Source organism: Asterias amurensis, chromosome 10, assembly GCF_032118995.1.
Source record: "Asterias amurensis chromosome 10, ASM3211899v1".
Classification (NCBI taxonomy): Eukaryota; Metazoa; Echinodermata; class Asteroidea; order Forcipulatida; family Asteriidae; genus Asterias; species Asterias amurensis.
In genome coordinates, this window is record NC_092657.1 from 13,542,697 (window position 1) to 13,570,154 (window position 27,458).

The window sequence follows — 27,458 nt, forward strand, 5'->3', positions numbered from 1 at the left end:
ATGTTTTTTTCTTTCATTATTATCTCGCAACTTTAATGACCAATTGAGCTACAATTTTCACAGGTTAGTTATGTTATGCATTTATGTTGAGATACACCAACTGTGGAGGCTGGTCTTTGACAATTACCAATAGTGTCCACTGCCTTTAAACATTGACCCTATGTTTGTTTCAAACTGAAAATAGAAAAGTATGAAAACAAACACATGGGAGATTTAGATAAAATGACGGCTGTGTTTCTGAAATGGATTTTATTACTATTATTGGTTTACTAAACACATTCAAACATCGCAGCTACAAGCTGAATTGAGTTTAAAATACAGATATACTTACAAAATAGAAATGTTAAAAATTACAAAAGAACCACTAAGAAATACAATTTGTTTTAATGCATCTTTAAGGCAAACTGGCTAGTACAGGAACAATGTGTAGGGGTGGGGACAAAAGACATACCAACTGAGTGAACACAAAGAAAGAGCTATTGTTGAGTGCTTTGACAAGGGATGGAATGCAACTATTGTTTTGTAACGACCAGGCCACATTCTGGGGGCACATTTTATTGGGTCATTCCGTGTCAATTCAACACGCTTTTGGACCTGACCCTCACGGATTTATATGAAATTCGGTGTGCTGATTGGACTCCCTGAGAAACGCCCAAATCCCAAATTTTATGTAATTCGGATCATTATTTTGGGAGATACGGCTTAACGAACTTTTGACTAATTAGCATGACCTGCTATGTTTGGACAATCATATCTCCAAAAGTAAAACACCTACAGAGATAATATTTACATCATTTTGAAGCTCTTGACATCGCCCACATTTGATAACATAAAATCAAAAATTTCCACGCACCACCGAAAAAATACGTAAAAATTTGACTTTTGACCTTGATTTGCGATATTGCGTATTTTTCAAAATGCGTAATTTTTTTTTAAATGCAAGTTTAAGATGTAAGCAACAATATTCTGAAAAAATGTGATGGGCACTCTTACAGTTTCTTTGTTATGATTTTTTTAACATTGGCTATCAAGGCCAAAACCATAAAAACGCATTGTACAACATACACAATGTACAGCGTACAGAGTATTGTGTGGTAGTGTGTACACGCACATTAAAAACCATGTCACCCTGGTAATAATGTGGAGTCCAAAAGTTTGTTTCATGACATGACTTAATGAGCTAATTCATTTCATCCCCTTGATTTAATATAGGAGACACTGTGTATCAGACATACATGTACTGTATACATGTTATACAATACAATGTGAATACTCTGTACACTTTACATGTACAGTGTACAGAGTATTCACATGTAATGCTTTAAAAGTCAATTCCCTGGAGGATGGAACATAGAGAAAAATGTGTTGTGACCCATTAAAATCACACAGCAAGAAAAAAAGCAGGCTTAAAGCAGGTATCATAAAGGTTTATATTGGAGCATCCAAGTCTTCATTTCACTCGAGCACAGTTTATGCACCGGCTATCGCAAGAAGATATCTGAATTGTCGCCTGAGAAAATACTCTCAACAACTGAAAGTTCTAGCAGTGATCCAGAAGTTCAGGCACCATCAATGTCATCTGCACATCAGGATATTTTTGTGCAGCCAAATACCGACATTAACATTATCAATGAGGCTATGACAATTATTAGTTGTATCTGCTATCATAAGTAAGAAGAAAGCTCATGGAAGTTACATGGAAAACAAAGTTATGGAATAGAGACAACAATTAAGCATAAACTGGAAACTGCTCCAGGAAAACAGTTCGGTGATGATGAAAGTGAGATGATAAGTCAGTTGAAACAAAAATTTCATTCCTTGACCAAGAAAAGTGAAAAAGTTAAAGTCTTGACCGTCTTACCAGTGAGTTGGAGTATCAAAAGAATAGCAGTTTATTTTTGGAGCATCAAACTACATGCCAAGAAAAGCAAAGAAACTGGTGAATTAGCAGGGAATGCTTTCCATTCCAAATCATAGCCCTGGAAATCTCTTTCATTAAAAATGGTGCAAACTGTGAGAGACTTTTACTTGTTCGAGTCCGTCAGCAGACAAATGCCAGGGATGAAAGACTTTGTGTCGGTTACTGTTGATGGTGAGAAGAAACATCTCCAGAAACATCTTGTTCTTTGTAATCTGAAAGAAGTGTTTGAACTTTTCAAGGAAACAATCCTCCTGAAAGTTTTGCTGAAAATTTGCTGAACTTGGGCTGAAGCAGTGCATCCTTGCCGGATCTAGTGGAATGCATTCAGTTTGTGTTCGTACTAACATCAAAATGTGAAACTCAAAATGTGAATGATTATCTTTGAATTTCTAATGTACATGTATCATGTATACATAACTACACATAATACTGTACATGTACATGTACATACATGTATGTACATGTACATACATGTACGTACATGTACATACATGTACGTACATGTACGCACAATGCGTTTTTATAGTTTTGGCCTTGTTAGCCAATGTTAAAAAAATCACAACAAAAAAACTGTAAGAGTGCCCATCACAATTTTTCAGAATATTGTGCTTACATCTTTAACTTGCATTTATAAAATAATTACGCATTTTGAAAAATACGCATTTTCGCAAATCAAGGTCAAAGGTCAAATTTTTGCGTATTTTTTCGGTGGTGCGTGGAAATTTTTTGATTTTATGTTATCAAATGTGGGACATGTCAAGAGCTTCAAAATGATTTAAGTATTATCTTTGTAGGTGTTTTACGTTTGGAGATATGATTGTCCAAACATAGCAGGTCATGCTAATTAGTCAAAAGTTCGTTAAGCCGTATCTCCCAAAATAATGATCCGAATTACATAAAATTTGGGATTTGGGCATTTCTCAGGGAGTCCAATCAGCACACCGAATTTCATTTAAATCCGTGAGGGTCAGGTCCAAAAGCGTGTTGAATTGACACGGAATGACCCTATTGGCATTCCGCAAGCTGTTATTTTTGTGTGGTGGGAGCCAGTGACTGCAGTTTTCAGATTCAAACAAGGTCTTACCAATAACTCGAGAGCGCTGAAACGACGCGTGTGACCCGCGCGATAAGTAGCCTTGATCAAGGCTATGTAGACAACTACTCTAGCTAAAGCCATAGAGCAAGGATGAACCTCAGCCACTCGAATACGATACAACCAGTCCCAAGACTCAAAAAAGAATGGCACACCGCACTCTCACGCACACACACACAGCGCCTGTACATAGACCTTTTCGCAAATACCGGGGCGCGCGCGTATAGCTTGGAATTTGGTGCATTGTGGTCTTGCTGGTATCCAAATTTGATCCACATATATCCCACAATGCACCTCATTCAACTGTCATCGCTTGCGCAATGGTATTTGTATCAAGGTATATGTAGGCAGCCCCCCCCCACACACACACACACCGCTATTCAACACACCGCTATCGCCCACAATCCTAGCCCAGGAGCCGCACATGAGCCTGATGGCTCACGGGCTAGGATTGTGGGCGATAGCGGTGTGACTGTGGAAACGAGCGTGCGTGTGCTTCCTTGGGTGAGAGCGTGGTGTGCTATTAAATACAGTCGGGGGACCGGAACAGGAGTTGCATTGCATTCGGGCATCGCGTTCTTGCGGCTGTGGTTATGCACATTTTAAGCTTAACGCAGCCTTGATCAGGCTAAGCGATCACACGACACAAGTATCATTTTTTGTTCTCAGCGGAATTTATTTTTATTTTCTAAAACAACTTGAAGACAAAAGACAAACAGTTAAAACGCTGATTAATAATGAGGTTTAAAGGAAAAAAAAATATTGGATAGTTGTATACAATGTCTCGTTTATACTAAATTGAGCACAATTATTCTGTATAATTTTTTCCAGACTGTCAGGCCTTGATGGATGCTAGTTACAGAGAGGATGGTATCTACACTATCCATCCCTTCCAGAATAATGAAGGAATTAAGGTGTTTTGTGATATGACAAAGCGTACGGGCTGGATTGTAAGTACATGCACTTAGTTATGACTGTATTAAGTAAGCTGCTGGAACTGTGCCTGGTGGAAATACGATATGGACATGTTTACAGTAACACCATGTAGTCTAAGTCTTTAAATGAGTTGGGGTGGTTTTGAAATAATCCTATTGTTTCAACTCGACGTTTCGATCAATATGCTCTGATCGTCTTCTAGAGAAAGCTGGACTCCAACACTTACACTGCGTTGGTCATCTCTACCCATAGTCCCCTTGGCTACACCATTATTTACTTAGCTTTGGGTCACCTATACGCTAAGTCCCCCTTAGGCTCCACACCATCTTTCAGACTATATTGGGTCATTTATAACCTCAAATCCCTAGACCCACCACCCTCACTATCCACTCTGCTTCTCTTCCCGCCTCCATTTCCCGCCTTCGTGCATCATCAAGCTAATCCGCATCCACAGCACTTAAGCAGCAACCAGCATTGTAATCCAGCTTCCTCTATACTGATAGAAAGTTTGAGTTGAAACCAACGCACAGTGGTTTAAAACCCTATGTGACCCCGACATCGACAAGTTTCTGTACAATAATCGGTCAAAATACCTTTATAATATCTCAAGCATGTCTCAATGTCATCTTCAGGTAAATAAAACGTGGTTGTCCATTGGAACAATCCACAATTTATCGATCCGTGACGTGATTCACGAATTATTTTACAGGAATTGCGCCCTCTTGTGACAATTGTTATGATGTGGTTTTGAAGTCAACAGAGGGCGCTATATCTTATGTGTGTAATGTTAATGTACACGACGTTTTTTGGTTAAAAACAGCGTTCTGAAACTTAGTTTTTTGGAGTGAAGGCGATCTTGCGGGATTTCGGCGCTATTTTATTTTCAAAGCTAAGTAGTCACTCTATCATTTTATGGAAACAAAATAATACAAAATATATGTTGGCCGTTGGTGGCCGATTGGGAAAATATCCAACGTTTTGACTTTTGTTTAGTTTCCTTAATTTTGCGATGTAAACAATTGCTTTCTTGAAAATTCTCATTTTCAGGAGTAAAAACTCATTTTCGCTAATGTACCGTGAATTTCAAGAAACAACGAATGGTTACTTTACTAATCTATTACATATTTTTAGCATTTCGTCCAGGCCCTTAATGGCTTATTTTAGTCGAAGGTTTCAAAGCATTTTTGCCGTATCATCAAAACTTCGGTCCATATTTAATTTTCTACAGTGCGAAAGGTCACTTATACAGGTATTTTAAAAACAATAATTGTTTTCTCAATTTGTTTTTATATGCCTAACCAGGTATTTTATAACATAAGGGTTTGTGATTTTTGCTGATTATAAACATATGTCACTTTATACGAACTACAATTCCTTAAAAAAACAGGGTAATAAATTTAAAAAAAAGAAAAATTCTTCAACATATTAGTTCTTCTTGTTCAAGTCACCAAAGATATGTAGTTATCTCAGAAAAAAAAATCGGACCTGATGTCTGGGTCTTAAACCACTATGCAACGGTTCCTTTCAGAACCACCCCACTCATTTAGAGATTAGCAATACACGGTGTTACCACAAACCCTTCTTTATAAAATTGTATTAATCCGATCAATGAAAAAAAAAACATACCTGCGCCAACTCAAAAAGCATATTACTATTACACTAGGTAGAAGATAAGACTGATGTCTAGTAAAGAACTGTAGTAACATTCATTTATTAAGAGTATGCTATTTTTAACAAATCTTGACCGTCACTTTTGAAAACGGGAATCAATGTGTGGTGAAGAGGTTTTAATCCAGTGGTTTAATCCCAACGAGGCCTGGTTCTTGATAATTTTACCGAGACGAAGTCAAGGTAAATTATAAACAACCATGCCTCGGCGGGTTTAAACCACTAGTTAACAACCGATTCAAACACTTTGATTTCCATTCATCAATACCTTTTCGGTGACTTATAACTGTATTATAAGAACAAGTGACAGGTCGCGTGTCTGTGTATGATATCTGTGTTCTTTAATGTTATTATATTATTATCACTAAATCATAAAGCTGAAGCAAATTTACATACTATTTATTTCAAAAGTTTTTCAAACGCAGCTGTTCTGATGCTTTGTATACCATGCATTGTAAACAATATTTATTTCAATATTTTAAAATTAAAATAAAATTGCTTGTGCTGATATCATTTGTACTTTCTAATTCAATGACATACCGTTCGTTTCATCTTACTGGACAATGCAAAAGATGCAAAACAAATAACATGCATTTGGAACATTTTCATCAAAGTCTTTACAACTGATTTTTCTGTTTAGGTTCTTGATATTTTTCAGTCCCTTTTTTCAACTTGAATGTCAGCTGAGCTATTTTATGAAACTGAGTACCTTTAGATTAATGACACACAGATAAATGACACACATTCATTAAATAACTGTTTTACTTCAAGGTGGTCCAGCGGCGTTATGATGGATCAGTAAATTTCAACCGCAGTTGGGCAGACTACAAGGATGGCTTTGGGTCAATGGATGGTGAGTTCTGGCTTGGCAATGATGTTTTACATAACCTAACAGATGCTAAAAGGAACTGGATAATCCGTCTGGACCTCACCAATGAAGAACACATCACTGGTCATTTGCTGAAAAAACAGTTTCACGTCGGACCTGGCGAATACAAACTGTTTCTTGAGAACTCCGAGACTCAACCAAATGGTATGTACACATGACATTGTATTGACCAGCTCTCCCCTGTTTATACAATTATTCAGATAAAATTGAATGGTCAATTAATATAATCATACGATATAATTCATATAGAATGATAAATTGTGGACTAAAAATACAAACTTCTTCGTAATCAAGTTAAAATCTGCGAAAATGTTATTAACGACTTCCTTCAAAATGTTGCCAATGACTTGAAAGGTTTTTGGTCGTTTGTTAATGCTAGACGGAAGTAAGTCCCAACATGCTGTCTGTGTTCAGGATGAGACGCATTTTATGTCTAGGATTCAGCCTCTAAACTCCCAGGTACCCCTGCCCGATGCAATGTCCACCCTGGTGTCTGCCCTCTCCATACTATACAAATCAGGCAAGGTAAGATGTTGTAGGCGGTGCGTAAGCTTAACACATCCAAACTGCCTGGTCCAGATGGAATTTGACATGACATACTTTAGCTTGCTGATTTGTCTCTGGTTTGCACACTTACCAAACAAAATCAACTTCAGCATCAAATTTGGCAGAGTACCTGGAGATTGGAGGCTGGCAAATGTATTTTTTCCCCCCAAAAGGTAATAAATCTTATATTGCTAACTACCGTCCAATTGGTCAGTGCTATGTAAGATGGTTGAACGTATTATGTATAGTAATTATATTGTGCATTCTAAAAGTTACAACATTATTTCTGATTCCCAACATGGTTTCTGTCCATGAACATTCATGTGTCAAACAGGCTGTTACATTGTTCATAACTGTTGCCTAGGGACTTCCCAAATGAGGTGTATAATTACTATACGTGCTCTCCTTCACACAACACCACCCATTACTCAATCTTTTTAGCCGTTGTATATTTTATGTCTTTACCCTGCTTATATGCCTAACCTAGTTTTATTTCTTTATTAGTTAATCGACCACGTAATCGTTTAATTTGTTTTATTTGGGTTCCAGTTGAATATTGTAAACATGAACTTGGGATGGAAGACGGGAGTATCCCCGATGATAGGGTCACAGCATCTGGTCATAACAGTTTAAAATATCAGCCAAGTAATGCACGACTGAACCTGCACCGTTGTTGGATTCCAGCTGCTGGGCAGGTCGCTGATTCATGGCTTCAAGTAGATATGGGTGCAAAGCCTGTCTATATTGAGGGTGTCATTACACAGGGCAGTCCAGACAACGATTGGTACGTGACATATTACCATGTACAATACAGCGTTGACCACACTGCATGGCCGTATGTGAATGGGACCTCTACTCAAGAGGTAAGAGTACTCAGCAAATAAACCCCCAATCCAAAATGTATTACTTCAAAACATAATAAACACTTCGATAATACAGTACCGCAACTATTCAGAGCTAAAGTCTAAAATATTGACCATTTGTGTTTCTTACTTTTCCACCTTTGGTTTATTATTTTACAGACATTCAGCGGCAACACTGATGGAAACACCCCAGTCACCAATATATTCCAGCAGCCCATTCAAGCACGGTACATACGAATCAGACCAACAGCCTGGACTAATTGTCCAGCCCTACGAATTGAGCTCCTTGGATGCAAAGGTATTGTTTCAATCAATCACAACGTTTTCAAATGTAACGTTTATTTAACCAAATCTAAAACTGAACTCATATGCAAGTCTCTTTCTCTGATCTAAAAGTTAAACGAGTGCATTTTATCAACCGAGCACATTACACAATATGCAAACAGTCCAATTTATTAACAAGTGCACCTGGATTGTAGATAATCATGTAAGTAATTATTATGTTTTGTTTTTACCCATCCACCGATGTGTGTTAGAACTGCATACTCAGTACTTTCCCGAGTCTTGTGAAAAAATCTCCCAGGCATGCTTCTCCGCAGGGATTCGAACCCACGACCCTAGTAGTTCTAGAGCAGTGTCTTACCAACTTTAAACATATCTTATATGTTAGAAACATATACAGAATTTTGGATTTTCAAAAACGATTCTTTTAAAAAGGGAATAAAAGGGTAGCGACGAGTTATTAATAAGCCGTTTAAAACCGGCAGGGTCGTGGCCATTTTTCTAAGTTTTTACCCTTTTTAAGAGTTAAAATATAGGTAAATTGAAAGCACTGGTACGTCTAAATGGGAAAACGTTGAAGTTTTTCTTTCACACATATTGCACAACCATGTTTACTCTTTCAGAAAATGTTTATAAAAATTAAGTGTGCGATCAACTTTGGATCAAACCACTATTTCAAATAGGGGTGTTTTTGTCATATTTTCTTCTAGCGAAAAATAGGGGTCTGCAATGGGGCCATAAGTCCGAAAGGACAAAAACGCAACAAATGGCAATAAATTATACATTATTATTAGGTAAAAATATTATTTTGTATTTTTTTTTTTTTTTTAACCTTATGGGTGGATGGGACTTGAGGTGCATTCAAACAAACTAAACTTTTGAAATCACCATATAGCCCGTTGCCATGGTAACAGCTCATTTGTGGTTTGTCTATTTTTTGCCAATTTGGGGGTCAAAATAACTGTATTTTAGCATATAATTTATTTGCAACTCCACCCAGCCAATGTGCATTCTTTTTTCATAAAACCTTTCAAATCAATACATTGAGTCGTCCTATTCTTAACTTGAGACTAAAAAATTATTGCTTTAACTTTTACCCTAATGCTATTTTTAGAACATCATTAGCGCATGTTTTTAGAAATTTGCAAAATCAACATTTTTACCCTATTTTTGGCCCTCAAAATGTCAATTTGCCAGGGGTCTCAGAATGTTTTCCTTTCAGTTGTATTTCGAGCCAACATTGGTCCTTCCATTTTGAGAAAAAATTGGGCAATTGTATCCTGTTGTAACAGTACTGCCTAAAAAAAATGAATTTTTAACTTGTTTTCTTTAGATTGAATAAATCAAACTAATAAAATAATACTTTTAAGTCTTCCATCAATCCGGCACCTTTTATGAGCACCCTGTAGTCTTGTGGACTACCCAACATTGATCAAGAATATTTTAATGACCTTAGTTTTGGATTCTATACACCCCCTCCCCTGCATGCCCCGCCCCCAAGCATATACAATTTTGTTGACAATGCATTACAAAGCGCCTCCTGAGTTGAAAGTCCCTTTTTAAAATTTCCATTGCACATCATTAATAGTAGGAAAGTTTGTGCTGTCTTCAGTCACCTTTAGGGAATATTTGCCATTTCGGTTGTGATTGGGCGATTATTTGTGTTTTCATGTCTGGGGAGCACAAATAGGCAACTGTATCATGTAGTGACACTGATTGAAAAAAAAAAAGCAAGGTAGCTTACAAGTATAAAAAATAAAACTGTATACAATGTATAGTTAATTCGGCTGGTAATAGTGTTATCCGGCTATGTTCGTAACCATTAATTGTACTTGCAGTCACTGATTATGTGATGCCTCTGCGCAGTGTTAAGTACGTGGTAGACATTTTTGATGTTCAAACGAAGAGCTGTGAACGTCCATTTTGTCAAGAAAGTTGAACATTTTGTTTAAAGTCACCTGGAAATAGATTGTGTTTTCTTTCAAACATAAGAGTATATGCTTACGAACAATAAAACATTTTTTTAGTAATTGTCCACTCTCAAATTTGTAAATAACATAAGAACTTGTTTTTTTAAAACCTTAGTTAACTGTTTATTCACATTCAACTCATCAAAACACATGTACTAATGACAAAAGCTTTTTTGTTTAAATACCACTTCCAGGTGACTTTAAGACGGTAAAGCCAAACGTACATGTAAATGACCACAAACATACCACAGAATCTCTTTGTGATGCATGTTTATACAATTGAGAGTTATATTTTTATACTTGTTGCTTTGCTCTATTGTGTGCCTGTTTTTTTTTTTTCAATCAACATCATTGTTCAGAGTGTAAAAAGTAATAAGAGAGCATTTTTTCATGTGATTATGAAATTTGCAAAATAGGCATGAAGTTTCTGGCAACACTGTTCCACAGTTCATAAAATACAAAAACTTTCTTTTTTTAAATATGTGGTGCCTGTTTATACAACTGGGAGTTATGTTGTCATAAGATGCTTTATTATATTTTTTCCTGATATTTTGTCAGTCTTCATCATTGTTAAGCATGTAGTAGAAAGTCATAAAAAGAGCATTATTTTACAACTTTAAAACTATACAATCGCCAAAAAGCATGAAGTTTCGGACAACACTGCTCCCCAGTTCAACAAATACCAAAACATTTTTTTGAAATTCCTACAGACCAGTATATTATCTTTCACGCCTGGTAGCCCAACTTGCCTAAAAATGCTACTTTCGGACTTCTGACAAACTTAGCAACCCCCCCTATTTCCCAAATTGAACTTTGTAAAAAAAAACACCCCTTTTTGAAATAATGGATTATTCCATTCACAATTGACTGTACCTGTGTCAGGTGCACTTTTGGAAAGACCAAGGGTGTATATTTACCATATTCAGTTGAAAGGCAGATAATATATTTGGTCTTTACACAGTGAAGCCTTCAACTTTGGGTAATTTTAAAGATGGACTATAACGGTACTCCTACATTAAAATCACTATCAGAACTTGTTTATGTTGTGTTCAGCTATCAATTCATTGTCATGTTTTCTCCAAATAATTTTGCTACAATTTCACCGACAAAATTTGACCTCGATTCTTCGATTTTGAAATTTCCCGCCCTGTACTGGTTCCCGGCTATTAAACCAACACTGAAATCCAAGCGGATTTGTAAACCAGCGGAAGTCATGAACGCGGTCAAAAAATGGTGATGTCATACCCATGAAGCAACGAGAGTAAACACAGATTACACCATGTTACTCCGTGTGTTGTGTATGCGTTTTCATCATCCACACTATAGGCGTGCGTGTGTGCTGCGAAGCTTTTTGTTTCTAATGTATCAGCTATAAATACTGCCGACTATTTGGTTGTTTGTGGATGCACTAGAAGTTTCAAAGTTTGTGTAAGAAGCCTGGATCGATTCCGAAATTTAAACCTCTAAACATCGAGAGAATTCCGGGGGGATCTTCTACCACCAGGCCCCAGCCAGTGCTGCTTGTGCATGCTACGACGTCGGCGGGGTCCCTCTGCCGTGGCCCTGGTCGCAAGTGGCCGTGGAACAGCAAAAGAATCAAGTGGCATTACAGAAAAGAGAGGGAGAAAAGCCTGGTAAGTACTTGTTAATAATTTTAAAAAATCTACTTCTGAGAAACTATCTCCATTATTAATTCAGGCCCAATACATGTACATGTAATTGTAATAAGAAAAATAGTAAACAATCTCTACCCTTTTCATGCAAGGAACAATCATCTTGTTGTCAAATGACACGATGTGCATGCTCTGAATCTGACCCGACTACCATAAAATAGCTACTTAGTGTAGTGACTCTGTTGAGTGATGAATCCATGTAGCCACCCAAGTGCTTTAGGCATGTTTATGCCCTGGTTTACACTTTCTGGCATGTTCATGCTCAACCATGTGTGAACACTATATTAATCCATTTAAAAAGTTGATTGTTACAGTTAACAGTTTATTGGCCTCGCTGACATGTATTTATATTGTTCTATACTGGATTGCTGGACATTGTTTTTGCCAAAGCTGCCTAAGAATTGTTCGCTTTTTTTTTTAAGGCACAGCTCAAAAATATGTTCAAACTCCCATCCATATAATTGCCCATCCATGGTCATTCAGAATTTTTCTCTCCTAATTCAAGTTACCAATTCCAGAGAAGTTTAGTCTGAAGTTTTCCTATAGCTGTGTTTATTGGCTTGGCACCGTTAATTATGGAGTGTTTACTATATTTGCATTTGTAAAATAAGGCCAGTTCTTTTTCAGCACTAGTTTTTTTATTTATTTATTTATTTATTTTTTGTTTTTATTTTTTTTTGTACAGAAATAACTCGCAGCTCTAAACTACAATGAGAATGCAGGACGAAGACAATGCAGTACGGAGACATGCTAGCCAGAACTAGAAATGGAGACCTAAGATTCTCAATAGCACTCTAGGTAAGTAGTAGGCCTATGCATGCACATTTTCAGAGGATCAGATGATTTCTTCATTTTTAGTTTTTCAGCTGCCCCTTTGAAAACTGTTCACGGTGGAGGGGGGGGGAGGGGATGGGGTGTTGAATCGCGAAACCCCCCCCCCCCCAGCCCGATCTGTACCTGAACAGTTTTGTACTAGGTGTAGATCTGGGGGAGGGGGTGGTTGGAGGTCATGTATTCTATCAGACATAAAGAAAACCTGCCCCCTTGGTTTTGTTGCATGTGGACTCCTTTTGTACTGGTTTTGCGTGAACTCATGTAAGGTTCTTTTCAAAACTACGCCAACTCAAAGAGATTGTCAGTACATGGTGTTACGTCAAACCTTCCGAGATTGTATTTCTGCCTTGTAAATTTTCAAGAAATCCCACATAACGATTATTTGGTTTTGTTTTTTATTTTTCATTAAACAGATACGCAAAGAATGCATGCACAATGCACTGTTTCATTGTCAGCAGGGTGACAAGACATGAAAACAACTCCATCCGCAGCTGATGTGTAACCCCCGTGTCATTGACATCAACCTTCACCAGCCGGACAAGGATGGGGGGGGGGGGGTGGGGGTTCAAAGGTAGTGGGTTCAACTTTGTTTGAAGAAAGAATGACCTGTGTCTAGTTTCATGGAGCTGTTCATCACCAAATTCTGCGCTTATGATAACCGTTCTCTGCTTACGTCCAAACGCTACATTTCTGAGCTTACTTTGTAAGCGTAGAATGCCTGGTATAAACCAACTATGCACCCATGACCGGCAAAAGCCAAAATTCGCTGGTAACCTGTGAAACGCGCTTGATGTAAGCACAGAATTCCCTGCTTCCGCAAGTGCCGATTCTTTGTTTACAGTATGCAGATCCATGAAACTGGGCCCTAGCTAGCCTGTACACATTGATTTTTTGGTGTGTTTTTTTGGTAGGGGGGGGGGTCCATGGTAGTAGAATCAACTTTGTTCAAAGAATGACATGACCTGTGCCCAATTTCATGGATCTGTTCACCACCAAAATGTGCAATATGATCACGGTTCTCTGCTTACGTCCAAAGGCTAAATTTCTGCGCTTACTTTGTAAGCGTAGAATGCCTGGTACAAACAAAGAATGCACCCATGACCCGCAAAAGCCAAAATTTGCTTGTAACCTGTGAAACACGCTTGACGTAAGCACAGAATTTCCTGCTTCCGCAAGTGTCGATTCTTTGTTTACAGTAAGCAGGTCCATGAAATTGGGCCCTAGCTTGTACACATTGATGTGGGTTTTTATTTTATTAGTATTATTTTTTTTTATTTTTTTTTATTTATTTATTTTTTTTTTTTTTTGGGGGGGGGTAACCAGGGTAGTACAATCAACTTTGTTTAAAAACAGAATGACATGGTCTGTACATAATGATTTTATTATATTCTTTTAATGTACAACTTAATTTACAATTTACAAAGAGAACCACAACTAACTAGGTACATAACATGGCTTAGGTTTTCTTTTTGGGGGGAGGGGCGTTGACAGGGTTGTATAGTTAACTTTTTTTGATGACGGAATGTTCAGATGATTTCGCTGTCACTAGGCAACCTTTTTTCAATTTTGATATTTTAAACTCAAAAATAAACTATTGTCGTTTGCAAATACATACAGTTTTAGTGTTGTCGTTATTATGGAGGTGTACATGGCTTCTGTTTTTTTGTTTTGTTTTTATATTTCTGCTAACCAAGTTGAATGTTGTTACCATGTTAATCATAGTGTATTGTTGACAACAGGGGACAAGTTTATTGCACATAAGTGCTAAATTAATCAATTTGAACCACACACCTAATTTTATAAGCCATATAGTAATTTACATTTTGTGTCTTTCAGAGGGGTGGGTGGTTCAAATTAAATTAATCAATTTGAACCACCTACCCATCTGAAAGAAACAAAATGAAATAATATACATGTACATTTATACGTAAATTATTATGGCTTATCAAATTATTTCTCACTCCCTCCGGATCATTATAACTTGGAAAATTGTTACGACTGAAGACAAATAAACCAAAGCAAAGCTGCCTAATCCGTTGGTGGATACGAAAATCCTTCCACTGTACTGTACACGAGGGTTTGGAAACGTCCTTCGTGTTGCTGCCATCAAACATGATGTCAGTGGCAGCGGTTGAACGGACAAAATAGTCCTAAGCTCACCACTTGCTGATAATCATCATTGCAGTGTTTTCTGTAAAACAAAACAAAAGAATTCATACAACATTATTAACAAAATAATTCATACAAAATTATTAGCAACAGATTTGTGGTTTGCATGGTGAAGTGTTAATATTGCATGTGTGTACCCGAATTGCTTTAAAACTATACCCATGCCAGAAGGCAATCATAATCCAAAGTAGCAGTTCCATACATGTACATGAGATACTTGTGTAGATGCACATGTGTCAACCACCACGCAGTTACTTGGTGGAGAAAAACAACAACATAGGTTATCTACAATATCAGTTTAAATTGATAATGTATGAATTTTGCCAACAAAGTATAAAACGCAAGACAAAAATTACCCCTCCCCTCACATTTCTACTGCCTAAGTCAGTGCATGTGTTGTTCACATACATGTTTTATAACGTGAATGGAGGTAAACAATAAACCTTGTTCATCATGTTCGTTCATGTTTTAATTTAGTCAAGGATAGCCTTCAACTATTTTTGGGAGCAGAAATAAACTGATCAAACGAAGCATCATTCAGTATAATTCATGAAACGTTTTGTGGCCTTACCAGTCTGTCTTTAGCCGTCGATCATCAGGGTTTGGCTCATCGTCTTCGGCCTGACGATCATCGTCCCCGGGCTGGTTAACTACATGTACTCATAACACGTCTTCGGCTTCTCTCTCGTCCGGTGAGCTCCCCTTATCGCTAGAGCCCTCACTTTCCTCTGAAGTGCCTCCCTGAAATGCCTTTTCCTCATCTATACTGTGGTTTTCCCAAGACCCGCTGCCATCGGACATTTTCGCTGTTTTTTTTTGTGTCAACAAAATGCAGCCTATAGTGTCCGATGTTATTCCACTTTCAATGTACATGTAAAATGCACGCACACGATCGACCTGACACACTGTGTACAGAGCTTCGGTACGTGGTGTGACGTCACACACTGTGTATGAATGGTTCGTGGGTCACCGGCTTTTGCCGAAACTGAGTTTTCTGGGTCGGAGTACGCCGCGCGAATTTGTGTTTTTTTTTTGCATGAAGGAAAAGGTTTTATTGAATACTACTAAAATATCAGTCCTTATTTTACATTTCTTGTATAAAAATAGTAATATTGGCTATATCAATAATCTGTTATAGTCCATCTTTAAGAAAAGAGCTTAATTAGGTGAAATATGGCAATTGTCTTATTTTTAACCGTTGGTTGAAGGAATTAACATGTGCAAAGAGTAAACAAAATTTATTAAAACAAAAATTCAATTTTTTTTGTTATACAATTTGAAAATAAACACATTTTTTTCCAAAAAAGGACGAAGTTTATGGCAGCACTGCTCCCCAGTACAACAAATACCAAAACTTTTTATTTGAAATTCTTACAGACCAGTAGCTTATCTTTCATGCCTGGAAGCAAAACTTTCCTAAATATGCCACTTTGGGACAATTTTAGCAACCCCCTGTATTTCCCAAATTGACTTTTCCTCAAAACACCCCTTTTTGAAATAATGGAATCTTCCATTCACAATTAACTACTTTTGTCAAATGCATTTTTAAGAAAGATTAAGGATGCATATTTATCATACCCAGCTGAGAGGTAGGTCCACTATTTGGTTTTTACACAGTGGAGCCCTCAACTTTGGGTAATTTTTACTCGTGAAAAGAGCTACATTAGGTGAAATATGCCATGGCAACGAAGGTGTACATGCAAAACTTATGCTTTATTTTTGGTTGATGGCCTTCACTTGTGCAAAGTTTAAACGAAATCCATTTTTGAAAGTCTGCCACCACTTCTTTGATTTTTAGAGCAACCCAGTCTTAAACGTCTGATTGGGAACGAGTCAACAGTCTTTTATTCCTATTCATATAATATTGCCGTTTTCTGACGACCTTAAGCTATGTACATGTAGTGCATGAAATTGTGGAATTACCCGCTAAATTCTATCTGAAAACATCCCCAGCTGGTTACTGTCAACCGTCAAAAAAAAAAAAAAAAAAAAAAAAAAAAACGCGTTTAAACGTTCTTCACCAATAGGAATAGCGACACGGTCTGACGTATTTATGAAGTCAATATCAACCTTCCATTTTCGCGCCTTCACGACACATTTAAAAGATCACTGTACATTTATTATCGAAAGGTTATTGTGAATCGTTTGACTACAAAACAAAAAGTAATGTGATTCATTAAATCATCAAACATACCATTTGGTTATTTATTGGGGAAATCATTTTTAAAAGGTTTAAGCGAGAGCACTCGCAACACTGTGTTAGTTTCACGCTTGGTCAGCGTTTTCACGAATATCACTCACTTTTAAATACCAGCAAAAAAGTAGCAATCACATGAAACGGCCTCTGAAGTTGAACACTTTTTAGAAAACCGCCTCCCTTTAAAACTTCAAAAGTATTTCCATTTAAGTTTCTCAATGTAGATACTCAATGACTTGAACTTAACAAGAATTCTTATTTTGACTCATTTGCATAAATAATTTTGAAACTAGACACGAGAGAAGATCCGTGCTACTTTTTGAAACCAACAAAGTGCAGATTTTGTCTTTTTGCGTTTTCACGAATTAGCACGCGCCTACCTTACAACACAGCATTTTGCGTACCTTAAAGGCCGTGTCACACCATGGCGTATCGCCTGAACGTATGCCAACGTATGCACAAATTTCTTCGAAAATTTTTAAAGTCCAAGAACGTCCGACTTCCTAACGAATTGAATCGAATAAGTCGACACCGGTGTTAGAAAGTACGTATACATAGCGTATCTATAGCGTATTGGACGTATACATAGCGTATGACTAACGCATTGATAGCGTTTCACCAACTAAATAACAAAGTTATGGCAGCGTATCACAGCGTATAAGTAACATATTGATGGGTTGATGCGTTCAGCACGACCGACCATCAAGAAATGAGGATGAGTGATGGCCCTGTCACACCATGGCGTATCGCCTGAACATAAGCCAACGTATGCGAAATATCAAAAACACGTTGGTGTACGCTGATATAAGTTTGGGGTAAGTTGGGGATGCGTCGTTTACGTTAAGAGCACACTGGGATACGCTGTTAAAATTGCGAACACGTCGAGCCCGCCGAATTTGTTTTGAGCATGTTCAACATTTATCGGCGTAATGAACTTACCCCAAACTTACCTCAGCGTACAACAACGTATTTTCGATATTTCGCATACGTTGGCTTACGTTCAGGCGATACGCCATGGTGTGACAGGGCCTTAAAGCGGCAGTCCCAACCCGCCGTACTTGCAAGTGCGTGCTGTCTTTTTGCAAAACGTGGGAACGATGTGAGGATCCGTACGTGGTGGGTACCGCCTCAGTACGGGTTTGGGAGCACGCATCCACGCCGTAGACATGTTAGTGCATGTGGAACTTTCGCTGCGTTTGGGCTCCGGACTCACCCCAAGTACGGGTGATGCTTACTCGCACTTCCCCTGTTCAGCTGTCCAATGAGCACGCAGATCCTCATGATAAGACTCTGTGAAGTCACCATATGGATCTTTTTCGCTCCTCCTCTCCTCTTCCTCTCTGGCCCTCTCATCTTCCGTGGGTGGCCCGTTTCTGTTGGGCCTCTCTGGCCGTATCTGCTGTATTTTGAGCTGCAGATGCAGCGACCCCTTCTTGTGTGTCTTCTTCGGCATATAGAAGACGAAATGATGGCACTCGTCCGTCGGTTTTTGTATACTGCTTAAATCAGTGCGCACAATGCGTGTTGCAAGTGTGGAGCACGTGCATACTAAACACTAATTAGCTAAATTAAATTAACAAAGGAAAAGCTGTCTGAGCTTTCATGTTTTAACTCAAATAGCTGTTGAGCGCTGCACGGTTGCAAGGCCGCTCTACCGTCTTGTAAAATTGTTTCGTCTTGTTTATGTCTCCTGTTGATTTTTAACCTCCAAGATTTGTATGTGCTGATTGCGTGAGTACTTGTGTATATGCTAGACTTTTTTGGTGCAATTTGAACTTATAATTCTGCACATAGAACACAATTTTGCTTCCAACTTCACTTGATCTGGACTAGAAGATTGACCACCATTCATTACACGCAGTATATACATGCATGCATGTACATGTACACGCAGTGACTTTGGCTATTCGGCGCAACAAAGAGTACTATTGTGCCAGCAGTGTGTAACTTGATGAAAGAACTAAAGATAGCCAAAGTCACTCGTCGTGGTTGTCGCTCTGGCAAAAGAAAATATAGACGAATAACTATCCGTATTACAACTCGTCCTCAAAACAACTATCAAAAACGAAGTGGAGCTGGCCATGCAAACCTTGCTGCTATACCGGCAGCTGTAACAAAACCTAAAGCACGTTTACTGCACAAAGTCTACCTCTGCAACCCCCGGTCCTTAAACGACAAATTTGACGAATTCAGTACAATGTTGAAAGACTTGAATATTGATATTGCTGGAGTGTGTGAGTCATGGTTCTCCAATGGAAACCCAATGGAGCATTTCCAAATCAAAGATTACACCCTCATGACAAAGAACCGTTCACATAGACGTGGAGGTGGGGTAGCCATTTATGCTCGTGAGAACTTCGGGGTTCAAAGATTTGATGCTATTACAGTACCAGACCATCTTGAAGTATTGTGGGTGAAAGCCAGACCGCAAAGACTACCTCGTGATATCTGCACGGTTAGTCAGAGAGTTCGCGTACGAACTTAGCAAACCCCTTACGAGCACCCTCAATCAATCCTACCATGAAGGTATTGTCCCACCTCGATGGAAGAAAGCTGTGGTCGTCCCTATTCCCAAATCTAAACCAGCGACTTGGGACAAGTTAAGACCAATATCCCTGACTGACCACTTTGCGAAAGTTGCGGAAGGCTTCATGGCTAAGTGGCTGCGCAAGGACTTGGATAAATCTATTGACCCCAACCAGTATGGTAATTGTAGGGGAGTCTCTACCACTCATTACCTGGCAAAACCTATGGACACTTTGCTCATGAATTATGATAAGCCTGGTCACGTAAGCTGTTGTTATCACTGATTTTAGCAAGGCCTTCGATCTAGTTGACCATAATGTTCTCCTGAGAAAACTCATCTCCCTCGACGTTCGGCCATCGGTTGTTACGTGGGTTGCCAGTTTTCTCACCGAAAGAGAACAATGTGTTCGCTACCAAGGTGAAACCAGCGATTGGATCAAGTTAAATGGTGGAGTACCCCGAGGCACTCGCATTGGCCCACTTGGTTTTGTAACCATGGTGAATGATGCAGCCTCTGATACCTCCCTTACATCCCTGAAGTACGTTGATGATCTAACCCTGATTGAGACAAGAGCGCATAAAGAACCATCTGTCATGTAAGATCATCTGGATGAACTTGAGAACTGGTCCGCAGTGAACCATATGAAACTTAATCCTAAGAAATGTGCTTCCATGCAAGTATCTTTCATGAAACACAGCCCCGTTCATCAATCTCCCAAAATTGCCAATGTTACTTTACAGACTGTGGAAGTTGCAAAAATTCTAGGTGTTCACATACGGTCTGAGTTAAAATGGGATAGTTAGATTGCAGAAATGCTTAAAAAGGCTAATGGCAGATTGTATCTACTGAAGCTTCTTAAGCGCTTCAAATTGCCAATGGATGATCTTATCACCATCTTCTCTGGTTTCGTACGTCCCCCGGCAGAATATGCTGCCCCTGTGTGGCATCCTGGTCTTACTGCCAAGGAGAGCGCTGCACTGGAACGAGTTCAGAGAAGGGCTTGTAGGATCGTCCTTGGCAATCAGTACACACAGTATGATGAGGCACTTGAACTCTGTAAGTTATCCACATTGTTTGATAGACGAGAACAGCTTTGCCTTAATTTCTTCAAATCACTAATGAAATCAGAGCGTTTCCATAGTTGGGTCCCTCCAAAGAAGAGTACCATCCACAATAGAGACCTAAGGAACTCAAACAAATTGTCCGTTCCTAGATGTAGAACAACTCGCTGTCAGAAAAACCCTCTCATATATATGGCTAATATAACAACAGTTCTGTTTGACTATGATTTATTTTTCAAATGTTTTGTTTTTCCCCATCTGGACCCCATAATTATCCGGCCTGTGCTTATGACTCACGGCTTGTTGTATTTTGTTGCCTGGTTCGATTTGTACAATATTAATAATTTTTTTATTGCATTCCGTTTTAAGAAGCTCTTTTGGTCTTGTTTGTGTTGCAGAGTTCTTGTAAATTGCTGTTTTTTTGTTTAGTCCAAGTGTGTACATGCGTTTTTGTTCCTTTTTGTGTGCTGGTGTGGTGTGTGTCTTGCCAAAGGTGTGTGGTTGCGGTTTAATTTTATTCCCCTTTTTGCTTGTGTATTTTATGTAATTATTTGTGTATATAAATTGTTGTTCTCTTAGTGATGTCCTTTTAATCTTTTTAAAATATTGTATCATAGTTGCAATTCAGTTTTTATGCTGTGATGGCTATTGTCAATAAACGTTTTATCTATCTATCTATCTATCTATCTATCTTTGAAACTTTATAGAATTGTAGATCTTCATGCATTATCAACAGAAATGTAAAAACAAACAAAAAACATACAAAAAACATTTGAGCACGTTCAGTGCTACTTGGTGAAAACGCTGAAGAATTATTTGAAAGATCTCAATACGTGTTAATGTATTTTAGTGGAAAGGGTGGAGTTATCAAGATCAACAATTGTCTTGATAAATTTGTTTCTGATGCTGCAAATTGAAACTTTATTAACGACCCGTTCTCAACCAAGAAATCATGAACTTTCGGAAGAGTTACTGGCGAATTTAGAATTGATATTAACACATTGTAGCGAAAACTTTGATTGCAGATGACGAGCAGCGATTTTAATAAAAAATGTATAGAGGAAGTCGTTGACGGTGATACGTACGCATAGGGGCACCTCAGACTGGTCTGATACTTGACAGGGAGTTTACTGAGGCTGTTTTCCGCAACTACATTCGTTTAAGATCTTGGTGTGTATTGCCTAGCAAATCTTGAATATTCAGGCGACCAAGTAGTGACAAATATTCGGTATGCTGACGATACAACTTTCTTGTCAACTGATAAAGCTGAAATATGCGATATGACGATTTATTACTGCTTGAGGAGACGCAGGTTATCTTGATGACGCAGAAGAACAATGGACATGTCTTAAAGGAAGACTTTTCGGGCAGCTATATCTGCATCAAAGGTCGAAGTGCGAATGAGGCAAACGAATGTTATCAATTGGCAAGACAAACATACACAGATCGAATGATTAACTTAACCAGGTGATTTCAATCCTCAACTGAGTGGAGACGATGTCCTACACCCAACAACAAACCGGAACGATACATACCTACTGGACTTTGTAAAATAATACGTTTAACCTTGTTGCGTCAAAACACTCAATATAAGAAACTAAGCAGGAAATTATGGACCTGCTATTATCAAATCTAAACTTAAGCTCAACTTGACTACATACTGGAAATGGCTAAACTCTGTTCAGATTGATGAAGCTTTAAGTACCTTTGGTAGTACTCCTATCAACAACCTTGCCACTGCAGAACCATTACTGCATAGTATTGAGAAGGTTTCCAGTTGTCAGAACGTACATGTGAGAACGTACTTTATTTAAGCAAAATAAAACACATTTCTAAAGTAAAACCAATTCATCAAATTCAAATTTGAAAGTCACAATAAACTTAACGTTTTCATTGAGTTTATTGTGACTTTCGAAACGCTATTTTTTGTTTCCTCAGTGAATAATGTTTGTCGCCATACGCTTGTTATGGGAGATGGCACCATCCCTGATAGAAGCATAACGACATCGTCTACTGATTACCAGCACTGCATCCGTAACCCTTACGGACGACTTAATGTGTTCGGTGGTTGGTGTCCCACGTGGAACGACAAAGACAGTGCATGGTTACAAGTTGATCTAAAGCACCCGGTACTGATTCAAGGTGTTGTAACACAGGGTAACGACTATTGGAAATGTTGGGTGACAGAGTTCATCGTATCTTATGGCGACAATGAGCAAGACATGCGCTTCGTAGGAGGGACAGATCAAGCCAATGCACAGGTATGACGTCAAACATGAATGACGGAAAAAACTGTTTATTGCATACACATTTCAACAACATAAGAAGTAACTGCCTAGGCTGTAGTGTTTAACAACATATTATGAGTCCAGCTTTCTCCAGAAGACGATCAGAGTATACTGATCAAAACGTCGAGTTGAAACCAACGGTTCTTTTCAGAACCACCCCAACTCATTTAGAGATAGTCATTACATTGTGTTACCGCAACCTTTTAATATCGTATTACCACCATGCACAATTTCAAATCATACTTAACAAAATGTTCTCAAAGGTATATGTGGCATCATCTTTGACATTAATTACACTGCAACAGTAAGCTGCTGGTTTGTGTAATCCAAAACCTAATAATAGAAGCAGAACTTCAAACGACTTTTGGGTATTCTGTTCTGAGATTCATTGTCTCATTGAGCATCGTTTATCTTTCCTTTCCAGAGATTCCCAGGAAATACCGAACATCGTTCCAGAGTGACCAACATGTTCAATGAGGAAATCGGAGCACGCTACATCCGCATCATACCAACTGAGTATCATGGCGTTTATGCAGACCCTCGTCCCGGGATGCGTGTTGAACTCCTTGGATGTAATGGTAATGTTGTACCAATTTCTTGTTTTAAGCATACACTTACTGCAGACTTCATTATCCCATTTGACGAAATGATAACATTATTACATATTATCGCTTTAAATACTTCGTTTTGTTGAAACCTGTATAAGTAGCATAATTATTATGTTCCTCCTTAAAATGTGATTTTCATTTCGATTTAGCAAAGAACAAAATAGTGCAAAGTGTCAAATACCCAGTCCTAATTCAATAATTTTACAACACATTGTTATGTCAATGGAGGTACCATTATGAAATATGCATAGTAGCAAAAATGCACTTCGTTTAACCCACTACTATTTTGATTATATTGACTTTATTATATTCTAACACAGAGCGCTGGTATTGTTTGCATCGTCTCGGAATGGGAGATGACATCATTCCAGACTACAGAATCACAGCATCAAGTACACAGCAGAGGGAAGATGGTAACTGTCAACCAAGCAATGCACGACTCACTCAATCAGCAAACAGTAATACTATTGGCTGGTGCCCTGAACCTAATGACACCAACCCATGGTTACAGATTGATCTAGGATCTAAAGTCATAGTAGAGGGATTGATGATGCTGCAGGGATCTAATCAGGAAAGCAGTGTAGACATGGGTTATAAGTACCAGCTAGAGCACAGTAATGACCAGCGCACGTGGCATACAATGGACTCAGCACAGGTAAAACTCTAATCTACACTGATACAATTATTGCTGGGTTCTAAAATAAAGTATGTTCAAATACCTGTTTGAGTAACAACAAAGGATTTACCTCATTAAACAACTCCACCAACCCGATCATTACCACGCAGTGTAGACCGGGTCCGAACACTGTATTCCCTAAGTATTTAATACTTTGTTCAATTTACTGGTTGTTAAACCGCAATGTCGCTTGCTTGAATGGCTGCATGTCAGCTTAAAGTCACCTGGAAATATAATTTGTTTTCTTTCAAACATAAGAGTATATGCTTACGAACAATAAAACATTTTTTTAGTAATTGTTTGTCACGATTTATATGTTTAAAAAGTATATAAAATTGTTTGGGGAGCTGACTCCGCCTACCCCTTTTGTGACGTCAATCGAGGCAGACTTTGCCTGCAATGCGTATAGTAAACACACGTGCAAAGTACATGAACGTCCAAGTCGTGAGTTGGTACATTTCAAAGAGTGTTTTTTCTGCATTCAGCAGCAATTCACCTGGTCGGCATTGCCAGAAAACCCTTTTTTTTCTCTCGGGTCGGGTCTACTCTTAAATTTGTAAATAACATAAGAACTGACTTTTTAAAACTTTAGTTAACTGTTTATTCACATTCCACCCATCAAAACACATATATTAGTGACAACATTTTTTTTTTTTTGAAAAAATACCACTTCCAGGTGACTTTGACATTTTGTAAAGGTTTATATTTATATTTATACTTATATCCTTGAAATAAAGCAGCTCGATTTGATATACCAGTCGAATAAATGTTGAATATTGGCCTACTGTGGCTAGGTTAACTTACACGTTAAACTTTCATGAGTTGTTTATTGTTTCTTAACAGATTATCCGAAGAAACTCCGCAGCAGACGCGGTAGCTACCAGCATGTTTCATCCACCAATCACTGCTCGTTATATCCGCATCATACTAAACCAGACTGATGGCTCTCTATGGATACGTGTTGAACTCTTGGGATGTAAAGGTTAGTTCTATCGAGATTTATTTGTCACATGCTCATTGCCTTAAATTAAAGTAATAAAGGTCTGAGGGAAACAGTCAACTGAACGTGAAATCAAATTAAACGCAACAATTAATTACAAAGTACGGAATATCGTTTTGCTTTTATCGCAAAATTTGAGCCCTTTGTGTTATAATAATATTGTGACAAAGTCTCTAGAGGAAATGTATATAGCGCCCTCTATTGACAACCCAATTTCTACATGATTCCAATCACTTTAGAAATCGCCATGTTCTTTATCAAAGTTTTCCATTAATTCCACGAAAATCACCTAAATCACAGATTAATATTCATCAATCAATCCGTTAATTCCAGCCCCGTGCGTGCAGTATAAAAGTGAGTAGGACTTTTCTAATTTCGTTATCTCGAAAGATGGAACATTGGTAGAAGTTTGAGGCTTGTTTATAAGTCACATGTCCTGCTCGGGGAAAAGTTTGTCATTTACCAGTTATACGGTAGTGGTTAAACCGTTTTTTAATACAGAAGTTCCCGAGTACTTTACGGAAGTTCCCGAGTACTTTACAGAAGTTCCGGAATACTTACTCAAAGTTATTGGTAATTTGAAAGGTTGCCAGTGATGTATTTGTTCTATATGGGGCCTATTAATAACCCAGTTGCTCTCATAGTTTAGATGCCAGTTAAGTACTGTTCCAGTTAAAAAGGCCTTTTCTAATTACTGAACTATTTGGGTGTAAAGGTTGACCCTGTGCCTGTTATAGAGTCGATGTCTTAATTGATGCCATTTACTGTTCTTTTCTTTTAAATATAAACCTTTTTTTTTAAGAAAATCAAAATTTACTCTAACTTTACAGAACAGGAGCACAACGCATTCAATTCAAATTTTCAATCAGTCACATGTTTTGTTTACAGTACGCTGGGTATGTGCACAACGCCTTCTTAAGAAAGCCCATACAATGCCTGACGAATCACCACGGCTTCAGATTGACCTACTGTTAGTAACTCTAGTTGAGGGAGTCATAGCTCAAGGGAAAAATGAAACGTCATTTCAAGTACAATTCAGTCTCGACAACGTTACCTGGGTCAACGTAACCCACCATAGAGCACCTGAACCTCAGGTAAATGGTTGTGTCATTGTTTAACGTTTACGTACTTTACGTAAAATGGTTCTTCAAATTAATATTTTGATTCTTTTGGACTTGTTTCTCAACTGGTTTTAAACAGAGACAATCTTTAATCCAGGAAAACCATACGTACATGGAACATTCAATTAGCATACCATTTTTTATTACATTGTATGTGAAACTTAATGTTGTTTAAGGCAGTGGACACTACTGGTAATTACTCAAAATAATTATTAGCATAAAACCTTTCTAGGTGACAAGTAATGGGGAAAGGTTGGTGGTATAAAACATTGTGAGAAACGGCTCCCTCTGAAGTGCAATAGTTTTCGAGAAAGAAGTAATTTTCCACGAATTTGATTTAGAGACCTCAAGTTAAGAACTTGAGGTCTCGAAATCAACCATCTAAACGCGCACAACTTCGTGTGACAAGGGTGTTTTCTTCTTTCATTATTATCTCGCAACTTTGATGACCGATTGAGCTAAAATTTTCACAGGTTTGTTATTTTATGCATATGTTGACATACACCAACTGTGAAGGTTAGTCTTTGACAATTACCAATATTGTCCACTGCCTTTAAGTCGATTTATTCAATTAACCAAAGTTGGCAGTAATCATGTTGTTTATCCCCTATGCTACAGACATTCCGTGGTAACACGGAGCAATCCGCACCGCTAACCAACATGTTTAAGCAGCCAATCCGAGCACGCTTCATCCGTATCATACGAACGGAAAACGTCGAATATCCACCTGTCAGCATTGAACTCATTGGATGCAGAAGTAAGTTCTTCGAGTTTAGTTAAATTACTGAATTTCGAGTCCAACCGCTGATGTTGTTTACTTGTTTGCAATACACAAATAAAAACAGACGATCTAAAAACATGTGTAAAACAAACCTTTAAATTGTTTACAAGTTTGAAACAGTGTATGATGGTAACAGGGACGCGTGTTAATTGTTCACACTTTTTAATTTACTTTGATTCTATAACAGGCGTGCAGTTATTTAAATGATTTAAGAAATATATATAAATAAATATTACCTGACACTTTGACGTTATTAAATTAAAGAGCATCAAATATTAGTAAGGGTATACATGAGTGGTAACGAATTCTAAAACGGCCGTTCTTAAACGGCAGGGTCGTGACCGTGCAGTTCATT

At 38.1% G+C, this 27,458-nt stretch overlaps 1 protein-coding gene and 2 long non-coding RNA genes across 3 annotated transcripts in view; 2 read left to right on the forward strand and 1 right to left on the reverse strand.

Moving 5' to 3' along the window:
* The window catches only part of LOC139942967 (uncharacterized), a 521,441-nt gene that overhangs the window by 63,285 nt on the left and 430,698 nt on the right, over positions 1 to 27,458 (reverse strand). The window lies entirely within an intron of this gene.
* The window catches only part of LOC139943383 (uncharacterized), a 37,491-nt gene that overhangs the window by 9,548 nt on the left and 485 nt on the right, over positions 1 to 27,458 (forward strand). The window contains exons 4-11 of the mRNA XM_071940199.1: positions 3,846 to 3,964; positions 6,390 to 6,619; positions 18,936 to 18,963; positions 21,732 to 21,735; positions 23,846 to 24,180; positions 25,045 to 25,183; positions 26,090 to 26,295; positions 26,941 to 27,079. Coding sequence (XP_071796300.1) covers positions 3,846 to 3,964; positions 6,390 to 6,619; positions 18,936 to 18,963; positions 21,732 to 21,735; positions 23,846 to 24,180; positions 25,045 to 25,183; positions 26,090 to 26,295; positions 26,941 to 27,079 — 1,200 coding nt within the window. The remainder of the gene's footprint in view (positions 1 to 3,845; positions 3,965 to 6,389; positions 6,620 to 18,935; positions 18,964 to 21,731; positions 21,736 to 23,845; positions 24,181 to 25,044; positions 25,184 to 26,089; positions 26,296 to 26,940; positions 27,080 to 27,458) is intronic.
* LOC139942969 (uncharacterized) lies at positions 11,661 to 13,219 on the forward strand. Its single transcript, XR_011786721.1, has 3 exons — positions 11,661 to 11,802; positions 12,527 to 12,639; positions 13,089 to 13,219. It is a non-coding gene; the product is annotated as an uncharacterized lncRNA (long non-coding RNA).